Raw genomic sequence first — 23,718 nt, forward strand, 5'->3', positions numbered from 1 at the left:
TTTTTTTCATTCAGTGACATTTACAAATAGCATGACATTTATTGGTGAAATCTGTTGGGTTATCAGCTTGAATAAAGAACTACTTGTTTTCTTTTTTTGGCTTTTTTAGTTCATTATGGAGGAAAAAAAGACCTCTTTAGCATCACATAACATATATCAGGCTATTGTTCTCTGTGACAATAGCAACTTCACTCTTTTGTACTATGTCTGGCACTGGAATGTCACTTGTTCTAATTTTATATGCTTGCTAATTATTCATTTCTCACCAACTGCTGTAATTTGGATTTTAAACGTTCCCATAAAGGCTCATGAGTTAAAGGCTTCCCATAAGAATGGCAAGTACTTAGGCCGATTGGAGATATACCCTCAACAGGACTGTGGGCAAGGTCCCAGGTTCATGCCTGTAACTCCAGCTACTCTGAAAGGTTGAGATTTGAGGATTGAGGTTTGAAGCCAGCCCGGGCAGGAAAGTCCAGGAGACTCTTATCTCCAATTAACCAGCAAAAAGCCAGAAGCAGAGCTGTGACTCACATAGTAAAACACTAGCTGTAAGTGGAAATTGATAAGTGAAAATGTTAGGCCCTGAGTTCAAGCCCCAGTACCGGCACACACACACACACACACACACACACACACACACACGCACGCACGCACGCACGCACGCACTCACGCACCTCCATAGTAGAATGTTAGACCTCTTTATAAAGCATAAATGCTATCAAGATGTATAAAAGAAAGACAGCACAAATGGAAGATGACTAAACCAACTGCAACTATTATGAAATTTTCACAATAAAATTCACTCTTAATCTTCATAACTCCTGTTTTATGGTGTTGATACCAAGAGTAGGAGAGAATGACTCACAGCATGATTTTTTTTTAAAGAAGGTCTCACTACGTAACCCAGGCTGGCCTTGGTTTCAAAGTCTTCCTCCTGCTTCTGTCTCCTGAGGGCTTGGATTGCAGGTGTACACCACTAACCAGATGTTTGGCTTTTTTTCTTGGAGACAAAGAATTGTACTTGTTTGTCCTCAAGCTCTCTGTCCACTTGTCTCAACCTCCTGAATACTGAGATTACAAGTATGGACCACCATGCCTAGTCTAACTCTTGCTTGCTTGCTTCCTTCTTTTTTTCCCTCTTCTTCCTTTCTCTCTCTCTTTCTTTCTTTCTTTTACAAGTTCAAGAGCTAGAACTTGGGGGTACAGGCGTGGTTGGCCTCCTTGTACGTGCTCTACCCCTTGAACTTTGCCTCCAGCCCTTAACTGTTTTTGCTTTCTGTTTTTTAGGTGTGAGACTTGAACTCAGTACCTGATACTTTGCTCATTCTCATTCTCTGGTGCTCTACAGAGCCACATCTCCAACCCATTTAAGTATTTCTTTTTTTTTTTTTTTTTCGCCAGTCCTGGGCTTGAGCTCAGAGCCTGAGCACTGTCCTTGGACTTTCTCAAGGATAGCACTCTACCACTTGAGCCTCAGCACCACTTCTGGCTTTTTGCTACATATGTGGGGTACCGAGGAATCAAACCCAGGTCTTTGTGCATGCTAGGCAAGCACTCTACCACTAGGCCATACTCCAGGCCTGACTCATTACCTTTTATTTACATATTTAGAAGGGAAATTTCCCCTGCTTTCCCATCCCTGTAGAGCTTGTTTGCTCCTGAAGTCAGTCCTCAGCACAAGGGGGAGGTCAGGGAGAGGGAGAGGACGATGTTTGTTTCCCACCATGCCTTGCATGTACACAGCTTACTAACAGATGTCCTGATCCCACACACACACACACACACACAAAAAAAAAATTCAAAAGGACCCAACTGAACGGACAGTCCTGCCTCGTTCACTATTGAACGACCTTTTGCAAGTGGTTTCTGAGGTTCCCATCTCTGAAAGCCTGGCTTCGTGCATCCATGTGCCAGCCTGCAAGGAACAGAGACTCAGCCATCACCTGCCCAATACTCAAACCCCCAGACCCATGGTGGTGGTAGCTCACGCCTGGAAGCCTAGCTAGGCAGGAGGCTGAGACCCAAGGGTGGCCATCCAAAACCAGCCAGGACAGTCAAATTCCAGAAACTCTCATCTCCAATTAAGCAGCCAAAAGCCAGCAGGGAAACTGTAGATCAATGACAGTGCACCAACCCTGAGCGAAAAGGCCATGGGAGAGAGAATGAAAAAAGCTCTGAGTTCAAGCCCCAGTACTGGTACACGCGCGCGCGCGCACACACACACACACACACACACGCGCGCGCGCGCGCGACTGTTTGTATCCCTTTTGGCCATAATTCTATTCAACATATGCTCTGGGCTGGGGGTGTAGTTCCTTGATAGCATGCTTGCCTAGCAAGTGGGAAGAAAGGAAGGAGGGGAGGGAAGGAGAGAAACCCGAGGGAGGTTCTATAGGTAGGAGCCTCTGTACCCAGGCAGAAGAGGAGAAGACACAGGAAGTCCTGCCACAAACTGCTCTCTGCCAGTCTGCTGTTGGCACCGACAGGGCTCCATGAGGAAGGCAGCAGTACCTCCTCCACCCCTGAGAACCCACTGCAAAAGAGTGACCTGGACGCTTTTGCTTTTGTTTCTGCCATGGCCTCTCACCGAGGGCCAATCCCAGTTATTTTTTATTTATTTACTATTTATTTTGGTTGGCTGTGAGGCTTGAGTTCTGGGCCTGGGTGCCTCCTAAGCTCATTCTGCCCAAGGCTAGTGCTCTACCCCCTGGGGCCGTAGCTCCACCTCTGGTGTTCTGGTGACTCATTGGAGATAATGGTCTCACCCGCTTCTGTGCCCTCGCTGGCTTTGAACTGCTGTCTTCAGATTCCTGCCTCCTGAGTAATTAGGATTATAGGTGTGAAGCCCAGGGCCCCGGGCTTGCTTTCCTCCCCTCCCCCCCATGTTCTCATGAACTTTCCGAGCTTCCATTCTGAGCCCCCGTCCCCCCCCCCCAGCGCCCCGTCACACTCGAGGCCCCGGCCCGCCGGTGACATCACAGGGCCGCGGGTTCCAGGCCGAGCCCGCCGGCCAGCGAGGCGCGGAGAGCGGAGGCGCCTGGTCCCGCGGCCCCGCGCCGCCATGGACGAGCGGCCCAGGCTCCCCGAGACGCCGCGCCAGCTGCTCGCCAGCCTCTTCGCCCGCCCGTCGCCCGCGCCGTCGCCCCCGGGCGAGGCCGCGGCCCCGGCCGGCTCGCAGCCGCCCGGCGGCTTCCTGGAGGTGCAGGAGCCCGCGGCGCAGCGGCCGCCCGCGGCGCGCAGCCGGGGCGTCAGCCTGAGCCCCCCGCACACGCCCGCGCTGCCCCTCCTCGGCGCGGACGCGCAGGGCGCGGAGCCCCGGCGGCTCAGCCGGGTGCCGGCCCCGGGGATCCTGCACCACCCCGAGACCGCGCCGGAGGCGGCGGGGCCCGCGCACCACGGCCGCCACCACCACGGGCACGGCGGGCCCCACCACCCCGGCGAGCCCGGGGGCGCCCACGGCCGCCACGGCCACGGCGGCCCGCACCACCGCCCCGGGCCGCACCACCTCCGCGCCGACTCGCAGGTCCCCGAGGAGCCCGCGGCGCAGCCCGGGGAGGAGCTGCACCCCCGGGGCCCGCGCGGCAGCCAGGCCGTCTTCCCGCACAAGAGACTCCCCTCGGTCGTCCCCTCGGCCGTCCCCTCGGTCTTCCCCTCGGCCGTCCCCTCGGCCATGCGCGTCAAGGACTCGGTCCAGAGCGCCGGCCAGCCCCGCGGCGTCCTGCACTCCCGCACCTCCCGCGCCTCCAGCAAGATCCACCCCCAGTTCACCACCAAGGAATCCGAGATCTGGACGGAGGAGGAAAAGCTTCACAGGCGCAAAAGTGAGGGTTGGCCCGCCCCTCCCTCTCCACCCCGCCCCTCCCTCCCCACCCCGCCCCACTCCCTGCCTCACCTCCTGTCACCTAACACATGGAGATCCAAGACCGGGCATTTCAGAATCCCAAACCAGCCATGGGCCCGCAGCTCACACCTGGAATCCCAGCTACTCAGAAGGCTGAGATCTGAGGATCATGGTGCAAAAACCAGCCTGGACAGCAAAGGCCGCCAGAACTCTTCAATTCAGTGAACCCCCACAAAGCCAGAAGTAGAGCCTGGCTCAGGTGGTAGAATGCCAGCCTTGAGGAGAAAAGCTAAAGGACGGTGCCCAGACCCTGAGTTCAAGACCTGGCACACACACACACACACACACACCCCATCCCAAACAAGTTAGCCCCCAAACCAGCACAGGACTAGCCCAGGGTGATATGAACGAGTGGCCAGCAGGTCAGTAGGCAAGATGCTGATGAATCCCTCACCCAATCTGAGAAGGTGCCTGCCATCCCCACCCTCCCCTCCCGCCACACCTGTGCACACTAGACTTTTTGTCCCTTAATAGCTGGCAAGATGCTGCGGGGCCACAGGAAGCTGTACGGTGGGAATGTCTTCTTTCGGTTGTTGGAAAAAGTAAACGTCCTCATTTGGGGCCTCCGGTCTATGATGTGGACGCTCACGCAGTCCATGGCCTTTGAAACTGTCATCTTCCTGTTCGTCTGCCTTAACACCTTCACGCTGGTGGCTCAGACCTTTGCTGAACTTGAGATCCGAGGTGGTAAGAGTCAGGGGGCCCTGTTCCTATGCAAAAGCCATTGACAGGGTCCCTGAGCCTGATGCAGTGATGGTCAATTTTCCTAGTCCACTCTGCTGATCCTCACCCCTGAGATGTCAGAACACCCCCAGTGGTAGTGGAGTTGAGGCTCGGGAGAGCATTGCAGAGACCCTGGAAGTTGCAGTTCGTGGATATAGCCACTAGGTGGTGGACCTGCTCTAAATATGTTCTGGATGGGACTGATTATGGGACCCTTGCCTACCTGAGGAGCCAAAAGACCCCCTAGGAAACCCTAGAATGATCAAAGTGGGGCCAAGTGTGGTAGTTAATGCCTTTAGTCCCAGTAATGTGGATGGCAGAAATAAGTAGGAAACACAATCTGAAAAAAAAAAAAGTCCTAGTGTTGTGGCTCAGTGCTGGCCTGCCAAGTTCAAGGCTCTGAGTTCAAACCCCACCAAAATAAAAAGAAAAGAAAAAGAAAAAGCTAGACGCCAGTGGCTTGTGCCTATAATTCTTTTTTTTTTTTTTTTGCCGGTCCTGGGCTTGAGCTCAGGGCCTGAGCACTGTCCTTGGACTTTCTCAAGGCTAGAGCTCTACCACTTGAGCCTCAGCACCACTTCCGGCTTTTTTCTATGTATGTGGTACCAAGGACTCGAACCCGGGTCTTTGTGCATGCTAGGCAAGCACTCTACCACTAGGCCAAACTCCCGGCTTGTGCCTATAATTCTAACTACACAAGAGGTTGAGGTGTGAGGACCATAGGTCAAAGCCAGCCTGTGTTAAAATCCATGAGATACTTACCTTCAAAATAACTACCTAAAAAGCCAGAAAATGGAGCTGTGGCTCAAATTGTAGGACAGCCTTGAGCAAAGCAAGTGCAGGGATAGCGTCTAGGCCCAGAGTTTAAGCCTCATGATCAGCACACAAACACACACACATTCACACATGTACATGTGTGCACACACACAGTCTATGGAGCAAGACCTACCATGTGCAGGCAACAAGACTAAGGTACAGAGTGGTTAAGTCCCACCGCCATTGATAGGAGAATGTCCATATTTGGATGTGCGTGTAGTCCCCATGGTCAGGGGAAGAAGGGGAGGCCTGGGATGTTGCAGCAGCCCTGAGCTGCTGTGGTGTCTCCACAGAGTGGTACTTCATGGTCTTAGACTGCATTTTCCTCTGCGTCTACGTCATAGAAGCCGTGCTCAAGATTATTGCCCTGGGCCTGACGTATTTCTATGACCCCTGGAACAACCTGGGTGTGTGAGGCTGAGGATGTTAGAGGGGGGCTGGATTATATGGAGGTAGATCCTTGAGTGGGTGCTAGGGATCTGACAGACCCCTCCCCACTCAGGCCGCCTCTCCACCCCCAGATTTCTTCATCATGATCATGGCTGTGCTGGAGTTCGCATCCACACAGATCAGCTCCCTCACCTACACTTTCTATAACCACGGCATCTTCCGGATCCTCAAGGTCTTCAAAAGCCTGCGGGCTTTGAGAGCCCTAAGGGTCCTTCGGAGACTCAGGTTTGCACAGTCAAGGCTGTTCTCCTGGATTTGGGGAAGGGGAACACAAAGCCCAGATACCAGAGGCTCACATCTGTAATCCTAGCTACACAGCATCTGAGGATCACAGTTTGAAGCCGGCCTGGGGACCGAAGGACTCTTGTTAGGAAAACAGGAGAAAGGAAAAGGAAAAGGCTAGGCTTAGTTCTCAACAGGCTAGGGCTGTTTATTGAGGTTGTGCAAGGAGGTGGGGTTGGAGTTGGGCTGTTATGAGGTCTAAGCAAGGAGACAGGGGTTATTGAAAAGGCTATTGGGCTGGGAGAGGTGGGGATTTGGGGTCAGGCCACTAAGGAATGTTGACAGGCTTAGGTCTGACTGGCCAGCCTGTACCTCCAGCACCTCTACACATACTTGGGGTTTTGCCTGACTTCCATATGTACCTAGGATAATAGGGTTCAGATTAATTCTTCAACTCTTATCTCCAATTAACCACCAAAAAGCTGGAAGTGGAGCTGTGGCTCAAGTGGTACAGTGCTAGCTTTGAGTGAGTACTAGCACCCAAAAAAAACAAACAAACAAAAGGGGAGGGGGATCCGGCCCGGAGGTTTGGCCCAGTGGTAGAGTGCTTACCTAGCATGCAGGAAAACCTGGGTTCAATTCCTCAGTACCACAAAAGTAGAAAGAGCCGGAAGTGGTACTGTGGCGCAAGTGGTAGAGTTCTAGCCTAGAGAAAGCCCAAGGACAGTGCTCAGGCCTTGAGTTCAAGCCACAGGACTGGCAAAAAAAAAGGAGGTGGGATGGAGGGATAGAGTCCTAAGTTTCTAGGAAATCCATTGAGGAGGGTGGGGAGTTCCAGACTCCAGATGGGTTCTTTTTTTTTTTTTTTTATTACTAGTCATGGGTCTTGAAGTCAGGGCTTGAGCACTGTTCTTGGGCTTTCTCAAGGTTGGTGCTCTACCACTTGAGCCACAGCATCAGTTCCAACTTTTTCTATGTATGTAGTATCAAGGAATTGAACTGGGTCTTTGTGCAGGCTAGGCAAGCATCTACCAGTAGGCCAAACTCCCGACCCCAGCATAATCTGAGATCCATGGCTGGGATTAACGTCTTCGTTTTCCAGGGAGGGGCTAGGACTTCCTAAATCACCAACAAATCATGGGTCCCCTGCCTTCACCCCCCATTTCCAGCCTTCCTTTTTACCTCTGCCCACAGCATCCTGACCAGCCTCCACGAAGTGACAGGGACCCTGGCTCGAACCTTGCCGTCCATCACGGCCATCCTGATCCTCATGTTTACCTGCCTCTGTATCCCTAGCAGAGGAGGCAGGAGGCGGGCCTGCCGGGGGAGTGGGCGTGGCCGGGAGTGGGCGTGGCCGGGCCGGGGGCGGGACATGGAGGCCCAGGAGATAGGAGCCTGGTTTGGCCCTGAACTGCCAAGTCCTCTTCTCCGTGGTCCTCCGGGCTCTGTTCCGCCAAACGGACCCCAGGCGTTTCCAGAGCATCTTAACCACCATCTTCACCCTCTTCACCCTGCTCACGCTGGATGACTGGTCCCTCATCTATTTGGACAGTCGGGCCCAGGGTGAGTAGACGGCAAGAGTCAGGCTGGGTGGACGGACAAGGCCTCAGCCACCCATCTTCTGGGATGCAAAGATTGAGGCCTGCTGGGGGAGGGAGAGGCGAGAGCTTCTGGAGTCACCTGTCTCCTCCTCCCTCAGGCGCCTGGTACATCATCCCCATTCTCATGATCTACATCATCATCCAGTACTTCATCTTCCTCAAGTGAGGACCCCACTCTGCCACCCAGCCTGGCTTCCCCGCCCAATCCCCAGACACCCCCCTGCGTGCCACCCCCCTCCCTGCAGCGCCACACTGAACTCAAGGGCAGTTGTGGGACCTCTCCTCTAGCATTTACTGTGACAGCATCCCACTGTCCCTCCTCCAGCCTGGTGATTGCTGTCCTGGTGGATAATTTCCAGATGGCTCTGCTCAGAAATCTAGAGAAAGTGAAGCAGGAGGTAGTAGGGAGAGTGGCGGGTGGACATACGGAGCAGGAAAAAGCCTCCAGTATTAGAAGCAAAGAACTCCTGCCTCCTTTCCCTCCTTGTACCAGAAAGCTGCCCGGATCCATGAGAAGCTGCTGGATGACTCCCTGAACGAGCTTACACAAGCAGGTACCTGTCCTGCCCTCCCCCCCTTTACCTCCTTCCGCAGCCCCGTACAAAATCACAGGCTCAGTGTTACAGCATTAGGAACTGAAATTCGAGAAGACACTCTTAAGTTTAGAACCTTAGTACAAAGGACTCCAGGACAATTCTCCAAAAGCCGATTCATCAATTATTCTGTAATATAGTTTTATTGTTATGAAGGTGTCATACAGGGGCCAGGAGTGTGGCCTAGTAGTAGAGTGCTTGCCTAGCATGCATGCAGCCCCAGGTTCAATTCCTCGGTGCCATACACACAGAAAAAGCCAGAAGTGGTGCTGTGGCTCAAGAGGTAGCGTGCTGGTCTTGAGGAAAGCCCAAGGACAGTGCTCAGGACCTGAGTCCAACCCCCCAGGACTGGCAAAAACAAAAAACAAAAGAGTGTTAGCCAGAGGACTCACCATTTCATAATGAGTACGTTTCTTTTAGGAAAATGTCACCCCTTCCTTCCCTTTCTCCCATTAGCCCCCTAATCATCAATTCTTGAAAGATCCACTTGGAAAACAATTGTGATTCACCAACTCTCCATTTATGGTAACAATGTAGAAACATCATAGCAGCTGGGCTTCAGCAGATCCAGTAAAGTCCCAGAAATGAGCTTCCTCTGTTGTGGTTGGATCAGGCACCTAATTTTGAACCAATCACTGTCGCCTGTGATTGGCCAGGCTGTAGTCATGTGATCTCAAAACTGCTGGTGGGATGTGGCCCCATTAGACAACATGTGTTGAACTGGGGTAGGGGTGGCTTCTCTGGAAAACTAGAACAGTGGTAGCTGGGGAGTAGAACAGTGCTAGAACATTTGCCTCACATGCAAGAAGGCCTGGATTCTATCCTCGGCTCCACAAATATGATCTGTCTGGTGACAGTAACCTGTACTGGCATCTCGTTATGTGGGAGGCTGACAGCAGAGGACATGATTCCAGGCCAGCCTGGGCAGGAAAGTCTTCAAGATTCCATTTCAACAGAAAGATCTGGGTGTGGTGATATGTATAAAATCATCCTTGCTGCAGCAGGAAGTAAACAAGAAGCAGACAGAGCCGGGAACTGGTAGCTCACGCCTATAATCCTACCTACTCAGGAGGCTGAGACGTGAGGGTAGCAGATTCCCTCAAATCCTGACACAGCTCCCTCCCTCTCTCCTCTCTCCACGCAGAACCTGAAGAAGCGAGTGCCAACAAATTTGGGAAGGAGTTCATTGAGAGGAAGTTTGGGGCCATGACAGAGAAGTAAGGAGTCAAAGGGAAAGGGACTCCTAAGGCCGGAGGTCTGGGTGGCTTACAGGGCAGTGGCTAAGCTAGGAGGGAAAGGGATGCTGTCTAACTCTCTAGAATCACAGTGGAGCCTTAAGGCTTTTGCTGGTGCCAACAAGTGGGACATGAGACCATAAGTGGCCCATGGACAAAGCAGGGTAAGGCCCAGCTTTAAGGAAGCAAGGCTCAAAGTGGCCTTCCCTATATGGACCATTCCAGAAGACTAAGACCAATCTTGACTGAAGTTCAAAGTCGGTTGGGACAGACATATCTGTGAGACTCTTATCTCCAATTAACCATCAAAAAGCCAGATGTAAAGCTATGGTTCAAGTGGTAGAGCACCAGCCTTGAGTTAAAAAGCTAAGGAAGAATGTAAGGTCCTGAGTCAAGCCCCAGTTCCAGCACAAAACTATATATATATATATACAGAGAGAGACAGAGAGACAGAGACAGAGAGAGAGGGGATGCACAGATTGCAGCCAGGTGGGGAGATGAGAGTGGGAGATTGTAGCAGAACATGTCGGGATTAAACCTGGCAGCTGGATGATTGCCCCCTTTGCTGTTCATTCTCCTGGTCAGTTGGGGATGCATTGTGTGTCTAGGGCCCTTGGCGTGGCCTTTGCTTTTTGACGCTCAGGCTGTACTCTGTCCGATGCAGTCTTTCTGTCTGGAAACTGGGCCCTTCTCGTCCTGCCCAGCCTGGCTTCGGCCAGAGCACTGCCATCCTCTGAGCCCTGCTCACCATGAAAGTGTCCAGGCTCTGGCATTCCACAACCTTCATGATCAGACGTGCCAGCCTCCCTCCTGTCCCCCTCCCAGCACAGTCCTGCTTTGTTCATACTCTTTCTCAAACACAGCGCATGGGTTCCTAGCTCCAGGCCTTTGCTGGAATGGTCTCTGGAGGTTGATGCAGGTGTCAGGTGACAGGAGAGGAGAAAGGCTACTCCTTCCTGGCTTGCGTCACTTCTTGAGGCCTCCTCTGCTCATTCTCTAGCTCCTGGGACACCACCCTGCTCTGGCTCTTTTCTCTTTTCTCTGGGGGCATGGCCCCCCACTGGTCCCCTCCACTGAGAGCAATCTTTCATGGCAGTTTTGGACTCTCTCTCTCTGTTTCTGTTTCTCTCCCCGTCCCCCCTTCTCTCTCTCTGGATGAGACTGAGATTCAAACTTAGTACCTGACACTGCCACTCATTGGCTAGTGCTCTACCAGCAGAGCCACGCCCCCAACCCATATATATTTTTCTCTTCTGAGTCTAAGCTCCTGCCATAGCTTGAGCTCCCTGACGTTTCTGGATGCTTCCACCTTCCATCCCCTCACTCCCTGAAGCAGGCTTTCCAGAAGCCTGTCCCAGCCTCTCAGTGGCACACTCTGCTGTGTGGAGCACAGGGGTTGTCCCTAGCTGGAACCCCTCATGTGTGCTCACCTTAGCTCTATGGCATTCCCACAGGAACCCCCCCCCAGGTCCACAGCACTGGGTGAGACTTCCCCTCTTGGGAGCTCTGAGCACCCCATGTTTACACAATGTATCATGCACGGGTGGCTGTCTGGGTTTGAGGGGTGAGGCACTTAGTCATCTGTTATATCCTTGCTCATTGTTTCCACACAGTTGGCGAATGGATTGATAAAATCTAATGGGTTGATCGATGGGTATTATGGGAAGTGAGTGAGGGGGGTTGGTGGGTGTTGGGGTGGGTGGGTGACTGCACAATATGGCGAGGTCCATACCTTGACTCTGGGTGGGTGGATCTAGAGAAGAGCAAGTGGCTCGGTGAGCACAGACGGGTGCAGTGGTTGGATGGGTGAGTGATTAGACGGGCAGCTGGTTGAGTGGTCCCTGGAGAGGCTCAGGGTAGAGGATGGGGTGAGAACATGAGTGGGAGGAATGGGTGGTTGGAAGGGCTCATTGCCAGTTAGGCACCAGTGGCTGGCGCCTGTAATTCTAGTTACTTAGGAGGCTGAGATCTGAGGCTCACGACGTGAAGCCAGCCTAGGTAGCAAAGTCTGCAAAGACTCCACTCTCCAAAAAAGCTGAAAGTGGAGCTGTGGCTCTACAAGAGGTAGAGTGCTAGCCTTGAGCACCGAAACCAAGACTCGAGTGTCCAGGCCCTGTGTTCAAACCCCCCGTACATTGCCAGCACACCCACCACCACCACCACGTTAACGCCAGAGTCTCCACGGTGCAGGTAGACGGGGGGGGGGGGGGGGGGGGGGGGGGGTGACCTTATCAAGTGTTGGAAAAGGAAAAGGAGGTCAGGGTGTGGGGATGTAAGTTTTAGGAGCAGACTGGCACAAAGAGCCACATGAGGCTCTGGATGGAGGCCCAGAGGGCACAGAGGCAGCCAGCCTAATCCTGGCCTCTGCCCCCACACAGGCAGAAGAAGCTGCAATTCTTGTTCCTGCAGCTGGTGGCTGCTGTGGAGCAGCAACAACAGAAATTCCGTTCCCAGGCATCTGTCATGGACGAGATTGTGGATAAGGCCTTTGAGGTACCTCAGGCGGGACATGGGAGGAAAGGGGAGAGGGGCTTCTCAGAGGATTCCTGCCCAGAAGGGGCAAGCCACAGGTGGTATTAGGGGCTGGCACCTATTTACTCTCCTCCTGTCCCGCCTCTCCCACAGGCTGGAGAAGAAGACTTCAAGGATTGACCCTACAAAGAGCCACCAGATACAGCCAGACTTGCTTCTGGCAAGCAAGCTGCTCACGGGTGGAAGGGGACAAGTTACTCCCTGCTGGAGTGATTGCTTGGGCTCTCCAAAGCACAGCGCAAAGGAACTTGAGCCCCTGTACACAAATCATATCTAAAAGGCTGTTTTAGTTTGTTTGTTTATTTGCTTGTTTTTGTATGTGTACTGATACTGGAGGCTTGAACTCAGGGCCAGAGTGTTTTCCTTTAGCTTTGCTACTCAAAACTAGTGCTTTACCACTTGAACCACAGCTCCACTTCCAGTTTTTTTGCTTGTTAATTGGAGATAAGACTTTCTTGTCTGGCCTGGCATTGAACTGTAATCCTCAGAGCTCAACCTCCTGAGTAGCTAGGGTTAACAGGTGTGGGTTAGAGCACCGGGCAAAGGGGATTTTCTTGGCTCTCCTATGGCCTCACCAGGACCCAGCATCCTAGCTGCATTCAGCAATGCCACAGCTGGAGGATGATATAGAAATGGGACAGGACTCTGGCGGTGGAGACACTGCTGGGGACAGACTGGGAAGTACCCTGCTTAGGGGAGGAGGGCTTATCTAACCCAACAGTGAAAAAAAAAACAGGCTGGAGAGCCCCAGATTGTCAAGGCCTGGGGGACCAGTGACCTCCAGGAATGGGGCTCAGAACTCAGGAACTTGGGCCACCAGTCTGGCTATTCTAGACTTCACAGGCATCCTATCCAGCCAGGGAGTGGTCTGTGCTGGGTACTGCAGTCTTGGTGTACTGAGTCAAGTTTAAACCCACACTTGGCTGGAGAGCGACTTATCCAGAGACTGGTGGGGAGCAAGGGGGTTCTTTCATCATCTATAACTATCTCACCCTAAGTGGAGTTCCATCCTGGTGCAGTGCAGGCTGGAGGGGAGGGGCTCTGGAGTGGAGGCTGACCAGTGTTCCCCTCCCCCACCCGTCCTCGGGGGTGGGGGGCCCATGGGCTCACCTGTGGGCTGTGCCAGACAGCGAACCAGCCTCCAGGCCTCAGAATAGTGACAGCTACTCTCCTCCTTGGCTGGGCCAGGACTTGATTGCACAGAAAATGGCATCTGGAATGAGGCCATCGATCTCAGGGGTGGAGAAGCCACTAGGGAGACATCCCTGTCCCTGTTTGAGCCCTGGCATCACACAGCCATCAAGTATTTCCTGCTACCCAAGCCATCGTCCGCCACATGCCTGAACCTCCTGTTTGATGGCATTTGGGAGCCCTTCCAAGCAGCAGCTTGGATTACCTGAGCTGCCACAGGCTGGGAAGTTCTAGAAGTGTTGTCCCGTGTTTCTGTCAAATGCAACCCCTCAGCTCCTCGGGCTTCCAGGTGGGCCTCAGATTTTTCTACGTCTCTTCCCAGCTTAATATGGACTTCTGGGTCAGCAGGCATGGGCCAGAGCTGGGACTTTTGCTCTGTAGATCCAGCATTAGGTGGAAGCAGGCAGGCACAGTGAGGCCTGCCTCAGAAGAAAGGGACAAGGGGAGGTGCAGCGGGGCCCAGGCCGTGGTGTCCTCCCCCTCAGTTGTTAGCCTTGGGTCCCAACTGGCAACACGAATGCTTCAAGACACCAGCTTTCTGCATCCTGTCCTGGATGTGGGCATGGTAGGGGTCATGTTGAAACAATGTTGTGGTGGCATCCATGACTCTGATTGTGTGGTCACCCTGGGGTGTGCTTCTTCTGTGTTTGGCCTCAGCTTCTGCATTGATAGGAGAGGCTAGGGGTGTTGTTTTGGCCATGTCAATAGCATCTGGGAGCATCTAAACGTGTGTGTGTGTGTAAGGAATGTTGCATCTGTCTTCTCTAAGGAGCATGAAGCAGAGTCTGTCCCCCTGCGGAAACCACCCCTATCCCTTCCTATGGCAGCAGATCACATCTGTGTCCTTTGGGAATCAGTGCCTCCCAGGGTCAGCCAGTGGTTGAGTCATTGTGGCACGTGGCCCACAGTAAGAAGGGGAATGTCCTAGACTAGCCTTGTGACTTCTTGGCTTTATAGAAGCTATGCATCCCCATTCTGTCATCACAGGCACAGCATGTTTGTGGCCTCAGAGCTCAGGATGTTGAGGTCCACAAAGATAAACCCCTAGCCAGGAGTGGTGGCTCACGCCTGTCATCCTAGCTACACAGGAGGCTGAGATCTGAGGATCAAGGTTCAAAGCCAGCCTGTGCACAAAAGAACCTGAGACTCTTTTCTCCTATTAACCTCTAGAAAATGGGAAGTGGGGCTTGGCTCAAGGGTAGGGCGGTAACCTTGAGCTGAAGAGCTCAGGGACAGTGCCCAGGCCAGTTCAAGCCCCTATGATCCACAAAAAAAAAAAAAGACAAAGCCCCACCTCCGCCCAAGCTGGTTCAGGGTGCTGAGAAGAACAGGGCACAGGCTCCCCTCAGAGCACTCAGGGCTTGTGCCCCAACTCATGTGGGCATTGCTCCTCTTTGGTGATTTGTGTTTGAGACTACTGGGGTCTCTGTGTTTAGGGGTGCTGAGGGGTTGTGTGGAGGCTCTAGATTTGGGGTACTGGTCCCTGTAGCCTCAGCCTCGTGTGGGCTGAGACAACAGGAACTGGCATGGGTGTCCGTCGGTGGGGGTGCTGAGAGCCTCGAGGAGGGGCAGTGCAGTGAGTATGGGGAGGGGTGAAGCAGGTAAAAGAACCCAGTGCAAGAAGCAGTGCTGATTATTTATTTAGCAGACATGTCCCCAGCCCTAAGGCGCCACACAGGCTGTGCCCACTCCCACCCAGACCCACCGCTGCCGCTCGGTTCTGTCACATCTGAACGCAGTTCTGCTTGAGAAGCTGAGAAGAGTTCTTCCAGGGGACTTCGAGGATCTCAAATTCACAGCGCAGCTTCTGCAGACAGAGAACGATAGGCAAGTAAGAAAGTCTCCTCCCCGCAGCCAGACCTCAGCCTACCTTATTGCACTGGGGCCAGAGATGGGCAATCGGTGACTCAAAAGACTTGGAATCACCAGGCATTGGTGGCTCACACTGTCATCTTAGCTACTCGGGAGAGAGATCTGACACTCGAGGTTCAAAGCTACCAAAGCAAGAAAGTGCATGAGACTCTTATCTCCAATTACACACACACACACACACACACACACACACACACACACACACACACAAAGCTGTGGCTCAAGTGCTCGGGACAGTACCCAGGCTCTGAGTTCAAGCCATAAAATGGACACATGCACACACAAAAGACTCGGAATGTAGCCTGGCATTGATACCCCATGCCTGTAATCCTCGCTATTCAGGATGTTGAGATCTGAGGATCCTGCTTTGAAGCCAGCCTGGGCAGAAAAGTTCATGAGACTCTCTAACCACCAAAAAGCTGGAAGTGGAGGTGTGGCTCAAGTATTAGAACACTAGCCTTGCACAAAAAAGTTCAGGAACACTGCTCAGTCCCTGAGTTCAAGTCCTACCACCAGCACCAATGAACAAACAAAAGACATGGAATTCGATGGCCAAAGCAAAAGAGCCCCAGCCGCCTCCACCCTGCACCCCACACTAGACTGGAGACTGAGTCACCCAGATGCTGAGCAGGCTCGGCCAGGCCTCTGCCTGACCAACCCGACCAGCTCAGCCTGGATGATGTGGGCCTCCCAACGCTCTGCAAGCCAGGGCTGGGGCAGGGCTGTTACCTCCTGCTGCACTCCTGTGGCCAGGGGGCAGGTGGTGAGGTCCACGCCGCTCGAGGAGACCCTGTTCTTCCTGCACTCCGTGCTCTCCATGTCCACTGTCAGGTAGTACTTGATGCCAGCTACCATCTGAGGACAGGGCCAGGCAGGTCAGGGGTGCAGTGCCCCAGGGAGAGGGCGGGTGGGGGCTGTGGAAGAGGCCTGGTCCCGGGAGGAGGCCGGGATCTGTCCCGGGGAACACCTGGGCTGCAGGGGCCCCTGGTGTCCCCCTGCTTCTCCCTCTGCCCCATCTCACGGGACCCTGGGGACGCAGGCGGAGGGCCACTCCGGCGGGTGTCCCCGGGCCCCTGCCCCCGCCAGCCCGCACCTGTGTCTCGGCCTTGACGATGTTGGTGTTCCGGTAGTAGAGGACGCTGTTGCTGTCCATGTTGTAGGTGGCCACGGCCATCTGTGCGGCCTTCTGCACCTGGGGGTCCTGGGTGGACACGTCGCGGCGCTCCCCGGTCCTGCGGCCCCGGAATTCGGCGCGGGCCTTGGGGGACAGGGTGAGGAAGCAGAGCGCGAGCAGCGCCAAGCCCACAGCCAGCGGGAGGTGTGGACGCGCCATGGCCGGGAGTGCTGCCCGGCGGCGGCGGCCCGGGGCCTTTGACGGCTCCCGGGTCGGCCCGCCCCGCCCCCTGCCCCGCCCCGCCCCCTGCTCCCTCCCCCCGCCCGGCCCGCCCCCTGCTCCCCTCCCCCACCCCACCCCACCCCCGCCCGCCCCGCGCCGGCCCGGACCCTGGGGACAGCGCTCGCTGTCCCTCTGTCCGTAGCGGCTCCGGCTGGACTTTCCATCTGCCTGTGTGCCCTTGTCTTTAAACCTCCTACTGCCTCAGTTTCCTTTTCTGGAGAACCAGCTGCGCGGATTTAACGAACTGACATGGGTGAAGGGCTCCAGAGAGGCTCAGGTAAGGAGGGGAGTTGACACCCAAAGCACAACGATGATGTCTTCGATTTGGCGTCAGTGATAAGATCTGTGGTACGTGAATTTGGTCACAGACCCTTCTCCCAGAGCCAGCACCAGGCAGCTCAGACCCCTCCGCACACACGCACACACACACACTCACACACACACACACACACACACACACACACACACACACGGGAACTCATTACTCATGCTCCTGCTTTACCCAGAAGGACCTGCACAGAACCACAGCTGGTCACTCGGAACTGACCAATCTCTGCCAAATGTGTATTCTGAGCCCAGCCTGGGCTCACAGAATGGAATTGGCTGGCATGTCATGCTAGCTGCCAACCTGGGCGGCTGGATGTCTGCCTCCCAGAGCCTCAGTGCCCGCACCCTGAAGAGACACTCCTTGTCTCATAAGGTTATTCTGCACTGCCAGCTGCAGACTGTGTTACCTGTAGGAGTGCAGGCATGTGCCAGCATATCCCCCTCCTCAACCTCACAGGCCCAGAGACACGGCCACCGCCAGCCCCTCCACCCAGCTGTGAAACACAACTGCCACCATCTTGGGATTCCGAGAAAAGGCTAACAAGTGCGTTGGAGGCACAGGTGACTGTGTGAAAGGAACACACTCCACTTTGTAGGAGAGCTGGCCCAAGCTCCAGGTAAGGAGAGACCCTTGAGTTGGGGGAGCCAGGGTGGGGGGAGAGGAAGAGGCACAGGTCAGCTCACAAAAGCCATGACAGCGGCACCCCCAAAGAGCCAGGAGCCCTCCTGAGGCTCTTGCAGCTCTGCTCTCCTGTCCTGAGCTCCGTCATGTCACACTTACCTCCCACCATGCCCTCAAAAACTACAGGGCCTGGAGTCTGCCTAGTGGTAGAGTGTTCACCTAGCATGCACCAAGACCTGGATTCGATTCCTCCGTATCACAAACATAGAAAAAGCCGGAAGTGGTGCTGTGGCTCAAGTGGTAGAGCTCTAGCCTTGAGAAAGTCCAAGGACAGTGCTCAGGCCCTGAGTTCAAGTCAGGACAGGCAAAGAAAGAAAGAAAGAAAGAAAGAAAGAAAGAAAGAAAGAAAGAAAGAAAGAAAGAAAGAAAGAAAGAAAGAAAGAAAGAAAGAAAGAAAAACAGACAGACACCACTAGCCAATGCTTCGCTAACCACTAGAGGCAGAATCCCCAGGGGTAAGGGGGCCGAAAGTCTACTTGTCACTCTTCTATGCCGGTGATAGTCAATCTTTGGTACTATAATCTAGCAATTTCCCAGACCTCCAGTTGTCCACAGTGCCCTCTCCTGCCCTTGGCCCAGTAGGCCTTGATGGCCCAGGCAGGACCCTGACAGCCCCTTCCCCAGGGTCAGGCCTCCAGAGCCTTTTTGCCCCCCCCCTCACCTCCCAGGATGTTTTCAATTAGGCTTCCTTTCCCTGTCATAGCACACTCTGGAATGGAGACATTATGGCAAGGATACCTGTGACCCAACAGTGACTAATGGACACCTGGCCTCCAGTGGTGACTCCATGGAGGAGCTGCCCCAGGTACCCGCAGCAGCAGAGGAACCATCCCAGCCTGTGCCACTGAAAGGAGGACACAGAGCTTGGAGCAGCGGCTCACCAGCCGGGAATGATCAGGAGTGATGTACATACAGATGGGCAAACTGGAGTGTAAGACTACGAGCGCCTACTGTGTGCCTCCATACCACCTGGACGGCTGCCTGGCAGGGTAGAGAAGGTGTTTTCTCCCATGTTTGTCCGCATAGCTTCCCCCTGCTCCCTACTTAGGGGCAGCAGAAGAATCCTTAGGTTAGCTCACCTCAAGCTCCAGGGCAGATCTGAGCACTGAGAATGAGGACAGCCAAGAGGTCAGCCTCTGGCTGGATGGGTAGGGAGGCTTATGCTTGTCCCAGGTTAGTGGGTGTCCAGGCCTTATGGACTCACTAGGTAACCTGACGCCTGCCCTCTCCAGCAGTGCCCAGGCCTTGTCCCTTTAGTAGGCTGATTTGGAGCTGGACCTCTGAGAAGCCATTCTGTCACATGGTACTCTCTACAAGGCCTTTGTCACCTGCTGCCCCAGTAACTTGCGTGGGATGCAACTTGGAGCCCAGATAAAGAGTTCAAGGCCTGCCATGCTGCTGCAAGAGAAAGACAAGAAAGCAACACTCCCTGTTTGTTCGTTTATCTGTCTTTGGGAGGGAGGGAAGGGGAGCATAGAAACGGAGGGACAAAGGGTGGTCAAAGGCAGCAGTGGTACTCATTTAGACACTATGTTGAAAGTGGGTGAAGGCAGGAGGGAAAAACAGGGAGAGCAGGGAAAAGGGTGAAATTGTCCAAAAAGAAATATACTCACTATCTGACTTACATAACTATAACCCCTCTGTACAACACTTTTATAGTAACAATAAAAAGAAGCTGGGCGGGGTAGCTCATGCCTGTAACTGTAGCTACTCAGGAGGCTGAGATCTGAGGATCACGGTTCAAAGCCAGCCTGGGCAACTAAAGTCCTAAAGTCCGTGAGACTCTATCTTCAATTAACCACTAGAAAACCGGAAGTGGTGTTGTGGCTTAAGGGGTAGGGCAGTAGCCTTGAGCTAAAGAGCTCAGTGACAGTGTCAAGGCCTAGAGTTCAAGCCCCACAACAGACAGACAAACAGACACACACACACACACACACACACACACACACACACACACACACCCAAGGCAGTTGTTAATGGTGCCCCCTTGGGTCCCAAAAGGGCAAAGTCAGGCAACCAGCGTGGGCTAGAGCCACAGGAAGGGCTCCATGGGGGAGGAGGGACTCTCCCATTATGGGGCCAGGTACCAGCAGCAATCATGCAGGGTCAGGACTATGGAGCAGTGGGAGGGCCCAGCTTCTGTGACAAGAGTTGAAGCTGTGTCTGGACCCATCCAGGAAACCATGGGCCACACAGTCTATTGTGTGAAACTCCAGGACAGACATCCCCCCCACCCAGTCTGAATTGAAGTACACGAGCAGCGTCCTGGGAAGTGTCCAGAACCACAACTGTGCCCTGCTGTGGGCCAGCCAGAGCCACATACACTGCCCAGACCAGCTTGACTGAACCCTCATCCTCGTGCCAATAGTGTCCAACTTCACCCACGGCTGTTCCATCCCCAGCTTTGGGTTTTTCCCTGATCCTTGTATTATTTTGGGGTGTAGCTTATGCACACCCCAAAATGGCACAGTATGTTTTCCTTTTGACAAAGAATACCTGTATCCCTACCCCAGAGGTCAAGAAATGGTAATGTCTGAATTGGAGGTATAGCTCAGGTGACAGAGTGCCAGCCTTCAGCAAAAAAGTGAAGCAAGAACATGCAGCCCTGAGCACAAGCCCCAGTATTGGAACAAAAGATAAAAGCATGTTCATGTCACCCCAACCCCCAAAGCCTTCTTGAATCACTTCCTTTTCCTTTTCCTAAAGTAATAACTATGGATTTTCCGTTTACAATTGACTTTACCAATAAACATTGCCTTGGTTTTGTCTTGTTGTTGTTTTATTTATTGTTTTGCTTTTTTTGGGTATAGCTACTAGGGCTTAAACTCTGAAACTGGGCATTCTTCCTGAGTTTTTTTGCTCCAGGCTAGTGAGTGGTCTACCATTTGAGCAACACCTCTACTTTGAGCTTTTTGTGGTTAATTGGAGGTAAGAGTCTCTAGACTTTTCCTGGCCAGGCAGGCTTTGAACCCTGATCTTAAGATCTCAGCTCCCTGAGCAGCTAGGATTACAAGCATGAAACCAGCACCCAGCCTTGTTTTTCTTTCTAGTTTCATCACACGTGGGGGTCATTGAGCAAGAATCAAAGCATGAATCAAAGCACACCATTTTATGTCTAGCTTCATTTGCTCAATATTGTGGTACAAAGGCTGTTGGGGCTTCCCTGGCAGCCTCTGCTGCCAGCCTGCCTTAACACTGCCAGTGACTAGCACCTCAAAACACCTGGGGACTGTTCTGTCCCTAACATGGATATGTGTTGGCATGTTAGAGCAATCATTCTGCTGTGGCACACTGGTCTACATGCAGACCTCCAGTTGGTCTTTCTGAAGTGTGTTCCACCCCTGTTCGGTCAGTGCTTCTACACTGCTAGGCAGGGTAGGATTGAGGTGTGTCTCTGAGCATATGTGTTTGGTGTGTGTGTGTGTGTTTGTGTGTGCATATAATGAGTAATGATTGAAGCTCAAACCCAGATATGCAAGGAATGCTGTGTTTTCTCTACAGGGCAACTGCTTTCATGGTAAAGCCTTAGGTGAGGGCGGGGAGTCACAGTAGCATGTGGCCCACTGTGAGGACGTGAGGATGTGAGGGTACTCTCCTGTGCTCGTGACCTCTTAGCCTTCTGACCAGGCTGAAGCTTCTTCTTGTGAACCCAAACTACTCCTGGGTGCTAAGGGGACAGGCTCCCTGCAGAAGGCACATGGCTCCTGTGCCCCAGCTAGTGTGGGCCATCACCTCTTTTCTGTGATTTTGCCAGTCCTGGGGCTTGAACTCAGGGCCTGACCACTGTTGTTGAGCTTTTCTCAAGGCTAGAGCTCTACCACTTGAGCCACAGCACCACTTCCAGCTTTTTCTATATATGTGGTACAGAAAAATCAAACCCAGGTCTTTGGGCATGCTAGGCAAGCACTCTACTACCACTAGGGCAAACTCACTCCAGCACCCCTCTCCCTTCTGTGATGTTTGACTTTGACTAATCGTCTCCTTCTGTGACTATTGGTAGTCTCGTGCTATGTTTAGGGGTGCGGGTGTTTGGTTGGGCTCTGATTTGGGAGGACTGAAACCTATACTCTTACCCCTGTCTGGACTGGGACAACAGAAACTCCTATGCCACCACCATTGGGGTGGCATGGATGCCCTGTTAATTGGGATGCTGAGAGCCTTAGGAGAGGCGGCGGGTGAGGGGTGAGTGGAGTACACAGCTCAAGAACAGTACCAAGGTGTCCTTTCCCACCCAATCCTGCTGTTCCCCTGGGGCCGTTTACTGTCAAGCATGGACTTGACCTCTAACCTCCTCCAGGTTCTTCAACTGCCCCGGGGACCTACAGTGTATGGTATTAAAGACTTAAGACCTGGGAGAGGCACAGCAGCTCTGGTGGGATGTCCCAGACAGGGAAAGGGCCTGCAGCTTGCAGAAGGCTGAGACCCCTCTAGGCACACTTTCCTCTGGCAGAGACCCTTCATCTGGGAGAGGGAGGCAAGTTAGTCCAGTTGTACACAGTTGGATGCTTTCTTTCAAATTTAGGTATTTTTTAAAATCAGATTTTGACATTTATCTGGTTCTTAAAAATACTTCATGGGGGCACCCTCATCCAGACGAGGCAGCACCTCACTGTCCTGGCTTGTACCTTACTCTGTGCCTTAGGATGGCGCCACTCAAACAGAGTGCTCCTCTTTAGTAGTAGGCCATGACCTGGGTCTTGGTGCATGCTAGGCAAGCACTCTACCACTCGGCTAAATTCCCAGCCCTGAAACCAGTTTTGTTTGCTTAGGATTCTGTCTTGTCCTAGCTGTGGTTGTTACTTTCCTTGCTGTGCAGCTTTAATTATGCACATACCCTAGTGCTGAGAACCAGCATGGGGCTCTACTGGAGACTTCTAGAAGCCGGCAGGTGCGGACATCTGCACAGGTCCTGGTACAAGGGTTGAGGTTTCTTGGAGGCCCAGTTCTGAGAAGGGAATTGCTGGCTCACAGGGTGTGTCAGTTTTGCAAAATAACACCCAACTGTTTTTCTAGAATGCTCATAGCAATTTACTCCCACCAACTGGCTATCAGTTCCTGTTGCTCCATTTGCTCAACACCTGGTATTGTCCAGCTTTGTGATTTTTGTTAATTGGGTGGGTGTTGATGGAATTTGCTTTATGATTACCAATGAAATGGAGTTTTCCTGCGTTCACTAATAGGATATAATCCTCTGGGGAAGCCTTTTAGATCCTTCCTTTGTGCTACTGTTATCTGCCTTTTTCTTGACTGGTATGGGTGTTTGCTTGTTTTCTTTTCGTACCAATATAGGGGCCTGAACTCAGAGGCTGACCATTGTTCCTTAGCTCTTTCACTCAAGGCTCTACCACTTGAGCTACAACTCAACTTACAGTTTCATGGGCTAGACTGGCTTTCAGCCTCCTGAGAAGCTGAGTCACTAGTGTGACCACTCAGATTTTTAAATGAAGTTTCTAAAAGTAATACAGTTCAATCTGTCACGTTCCTTACACTTTTTCCTATCCTGAGATTAATGAACAGTCCTCATACAGACCCAATTTATGTATTTAACAGCTGTCATGTTTTCTCCCCAGACATTAAATGTTATGTGAAAAACTACTGTGCTTATACTATGAGCACTTCTGAATGATGCTCTGTTTAAGGAATGAATGTCAAGTGGAACAAGTGATACACCACTGACATTTTACCTGGCTTCCACAATCTCATTTTCCACATGAGATAGGCTCAGAAAGGCGGAGGTGACATGACCAAGGCATGGTTGGGCACCAGTGGCTCACGCAGGTAATCTTAGCTACTCAGGAGGCTGAGATTTAAGAATCATGATTCAAAGCAAGCCAAAGCAAATCTGAGATGCTCATCTCCAATAAATGGAGCTGTGGCTCAAGTGGTAGAGTCCTAGCTTTGAGCAAAATAAAGCTCAGGGACAGCCCTGAGTTCATGCCCAGAACCAGAATATATACACACACAAATGGTTATCACTCTAGAAGGAAGAAAAAAAAAAAAAGATTTAGCTTCAGCGCTATGCTAGTGCTCAAGAAAGAGGCCGATACTAGGTATACTGGGGCAGAAGCGTGCCTGCACATCAGCACTTGGGTGCACTTTAAGTGCCAGTTTGAACTACATTTTTTGAGATGTCTCAACAAATCAAAAAAACTCAGGGCTACAATGTACTGCATTCGG

The 23,718-nt window shown here is 52.7% G+C and overlaps 2 protein-coding genes and 1 long non-coding RNA gene across 3 annotated transcripts; 2 read left to right on the plus strand and 1 right to left on the minus strand.

The window, feature by feature from the left end:
* Positions 1–2,890: 2,890 nt before the first annotated feature.
* Catsper1 (cation channel sperm associated 1) lies at positions 2,891–12,370 on the plus strand. Its single transcript, XM_090349142.1, has 12 exons — positions 2,891–3,821; positions 4,376–4,588; positions 5,734–5,847; positions 5,962–6,115; positions 7,307–7,398; positions 7,532–7,675; positions 7,812–7,875; positions 8,039–8,111; positions 8,207–8,267; positions 9,451–9,523; positions 11,920–12,034; positions 12,167–12,370. The coding sequence occupies exons 1-12, from the start codon at positions 2,891–2,893 to the stop codon at positions 12,191–12,193; spliced, it is 2,061 nt and encodes a 686-aa protein (XP_090205268.1). The 3' UTR covers positions 12,194–12,370.
* A 2,518-nt stretch (positions 12,371–14,888) lies between these two features.
* Positions 14,889–16,482, minus strand: Cst6 (cystatin E/M). The gene is made up of 3 exons (XM_090348670.1): positions 16,230–16,482; positions 15,866–15,991; positions 14,889–15,071 (listed from the first exon to the last, which is right to left on the minus strand). Exons 1-3 carry the CDS (start codon positions 16,467–16,469, stop codon positions 14,988–14,990), a joined length of 450 nt encoding a protein of 149 aa, XP_090204796.1. The 5' UTR covers positions 16,470–16,482; the 3' UTR covers positions 14,889–14,987.
* An 867-nt stretch (positions 16,483–17,349) lies between these two features.
* LOC150052351 (uncharacterized) lies at positions 17,350–20,314 on the plus strand. Its single transcript, XR_016538115.1, has 2 exons — positions 17,350–17,476; positions 18,245–20,314. It is a non-coding gene; the product is annotated as an uncharacterized LOC150052351 (long non-coding RNA).
* The last annotated feature ends 3,404 nt before the right edge of the window (positions 20,315–23,718 follow it).

Source organism: Megascapheus bottae, chromosome 16 (genome assembly GCF_031878675.1).
Source record: "Megascapheus bottae isolate mThoBot1 chromosome 16, mThoBot2.hap1, whole genome shotgun sequence".
NCBI classification, from domain to species: domain Eukaryota; kingdom Metazoa; phylum Chordata; class Mammalia; order Rodentia; family Geomyidae; genus Megascapheus; species Megascapheus bottae.

Bases quoted from the DNA above. Each gene is read 5' to 3' on its own strand.
- Catsper1 (XM_090349142.1), top strand. From the start codon at position 2,891: ATGAACTTTCCGAGCTTCCATTCTGAGCCCCCGTCCCCCCCCCCCAGC. The intron at 3,822-4,375 runs GTGAGGGTTGGC...GTCCCTTAATAG, and splicing joins AAAGCTTCACAGGCGCAAAA to CTGGCAAGATGCTGCGGGGC. The intron at 5,848-5,961 runs GTGTGTGAGGCT...CTCCACCCCCAG, and splicing joins TGACCCCTGGAACAACCTGG to ATTTCTTCATCATGATCATG.
- Cst6 (XM_090348670.1), bottom strand. From the start codon at position 16,469: ATGGCGCGTCCACACCTCCCGCTGGCTGTGGGCTTGGCGCTGCTCGCG. The intron at 15,992-16,229 runs GTGCGGGCTGGC...CCCTGTCCTCAG, and splicing joins TCGTCAAGGCCGAGACACAG to ATGGTAGCTGGCATCAAGTA. The intron at 15,072-15,865 runs GTAACAGCCCTG...CTCTGTCTGCAG, and splicing joins CCACAGGAGTGCAGCAGGAG to AAGCTGCGCTGTGAATTTGA.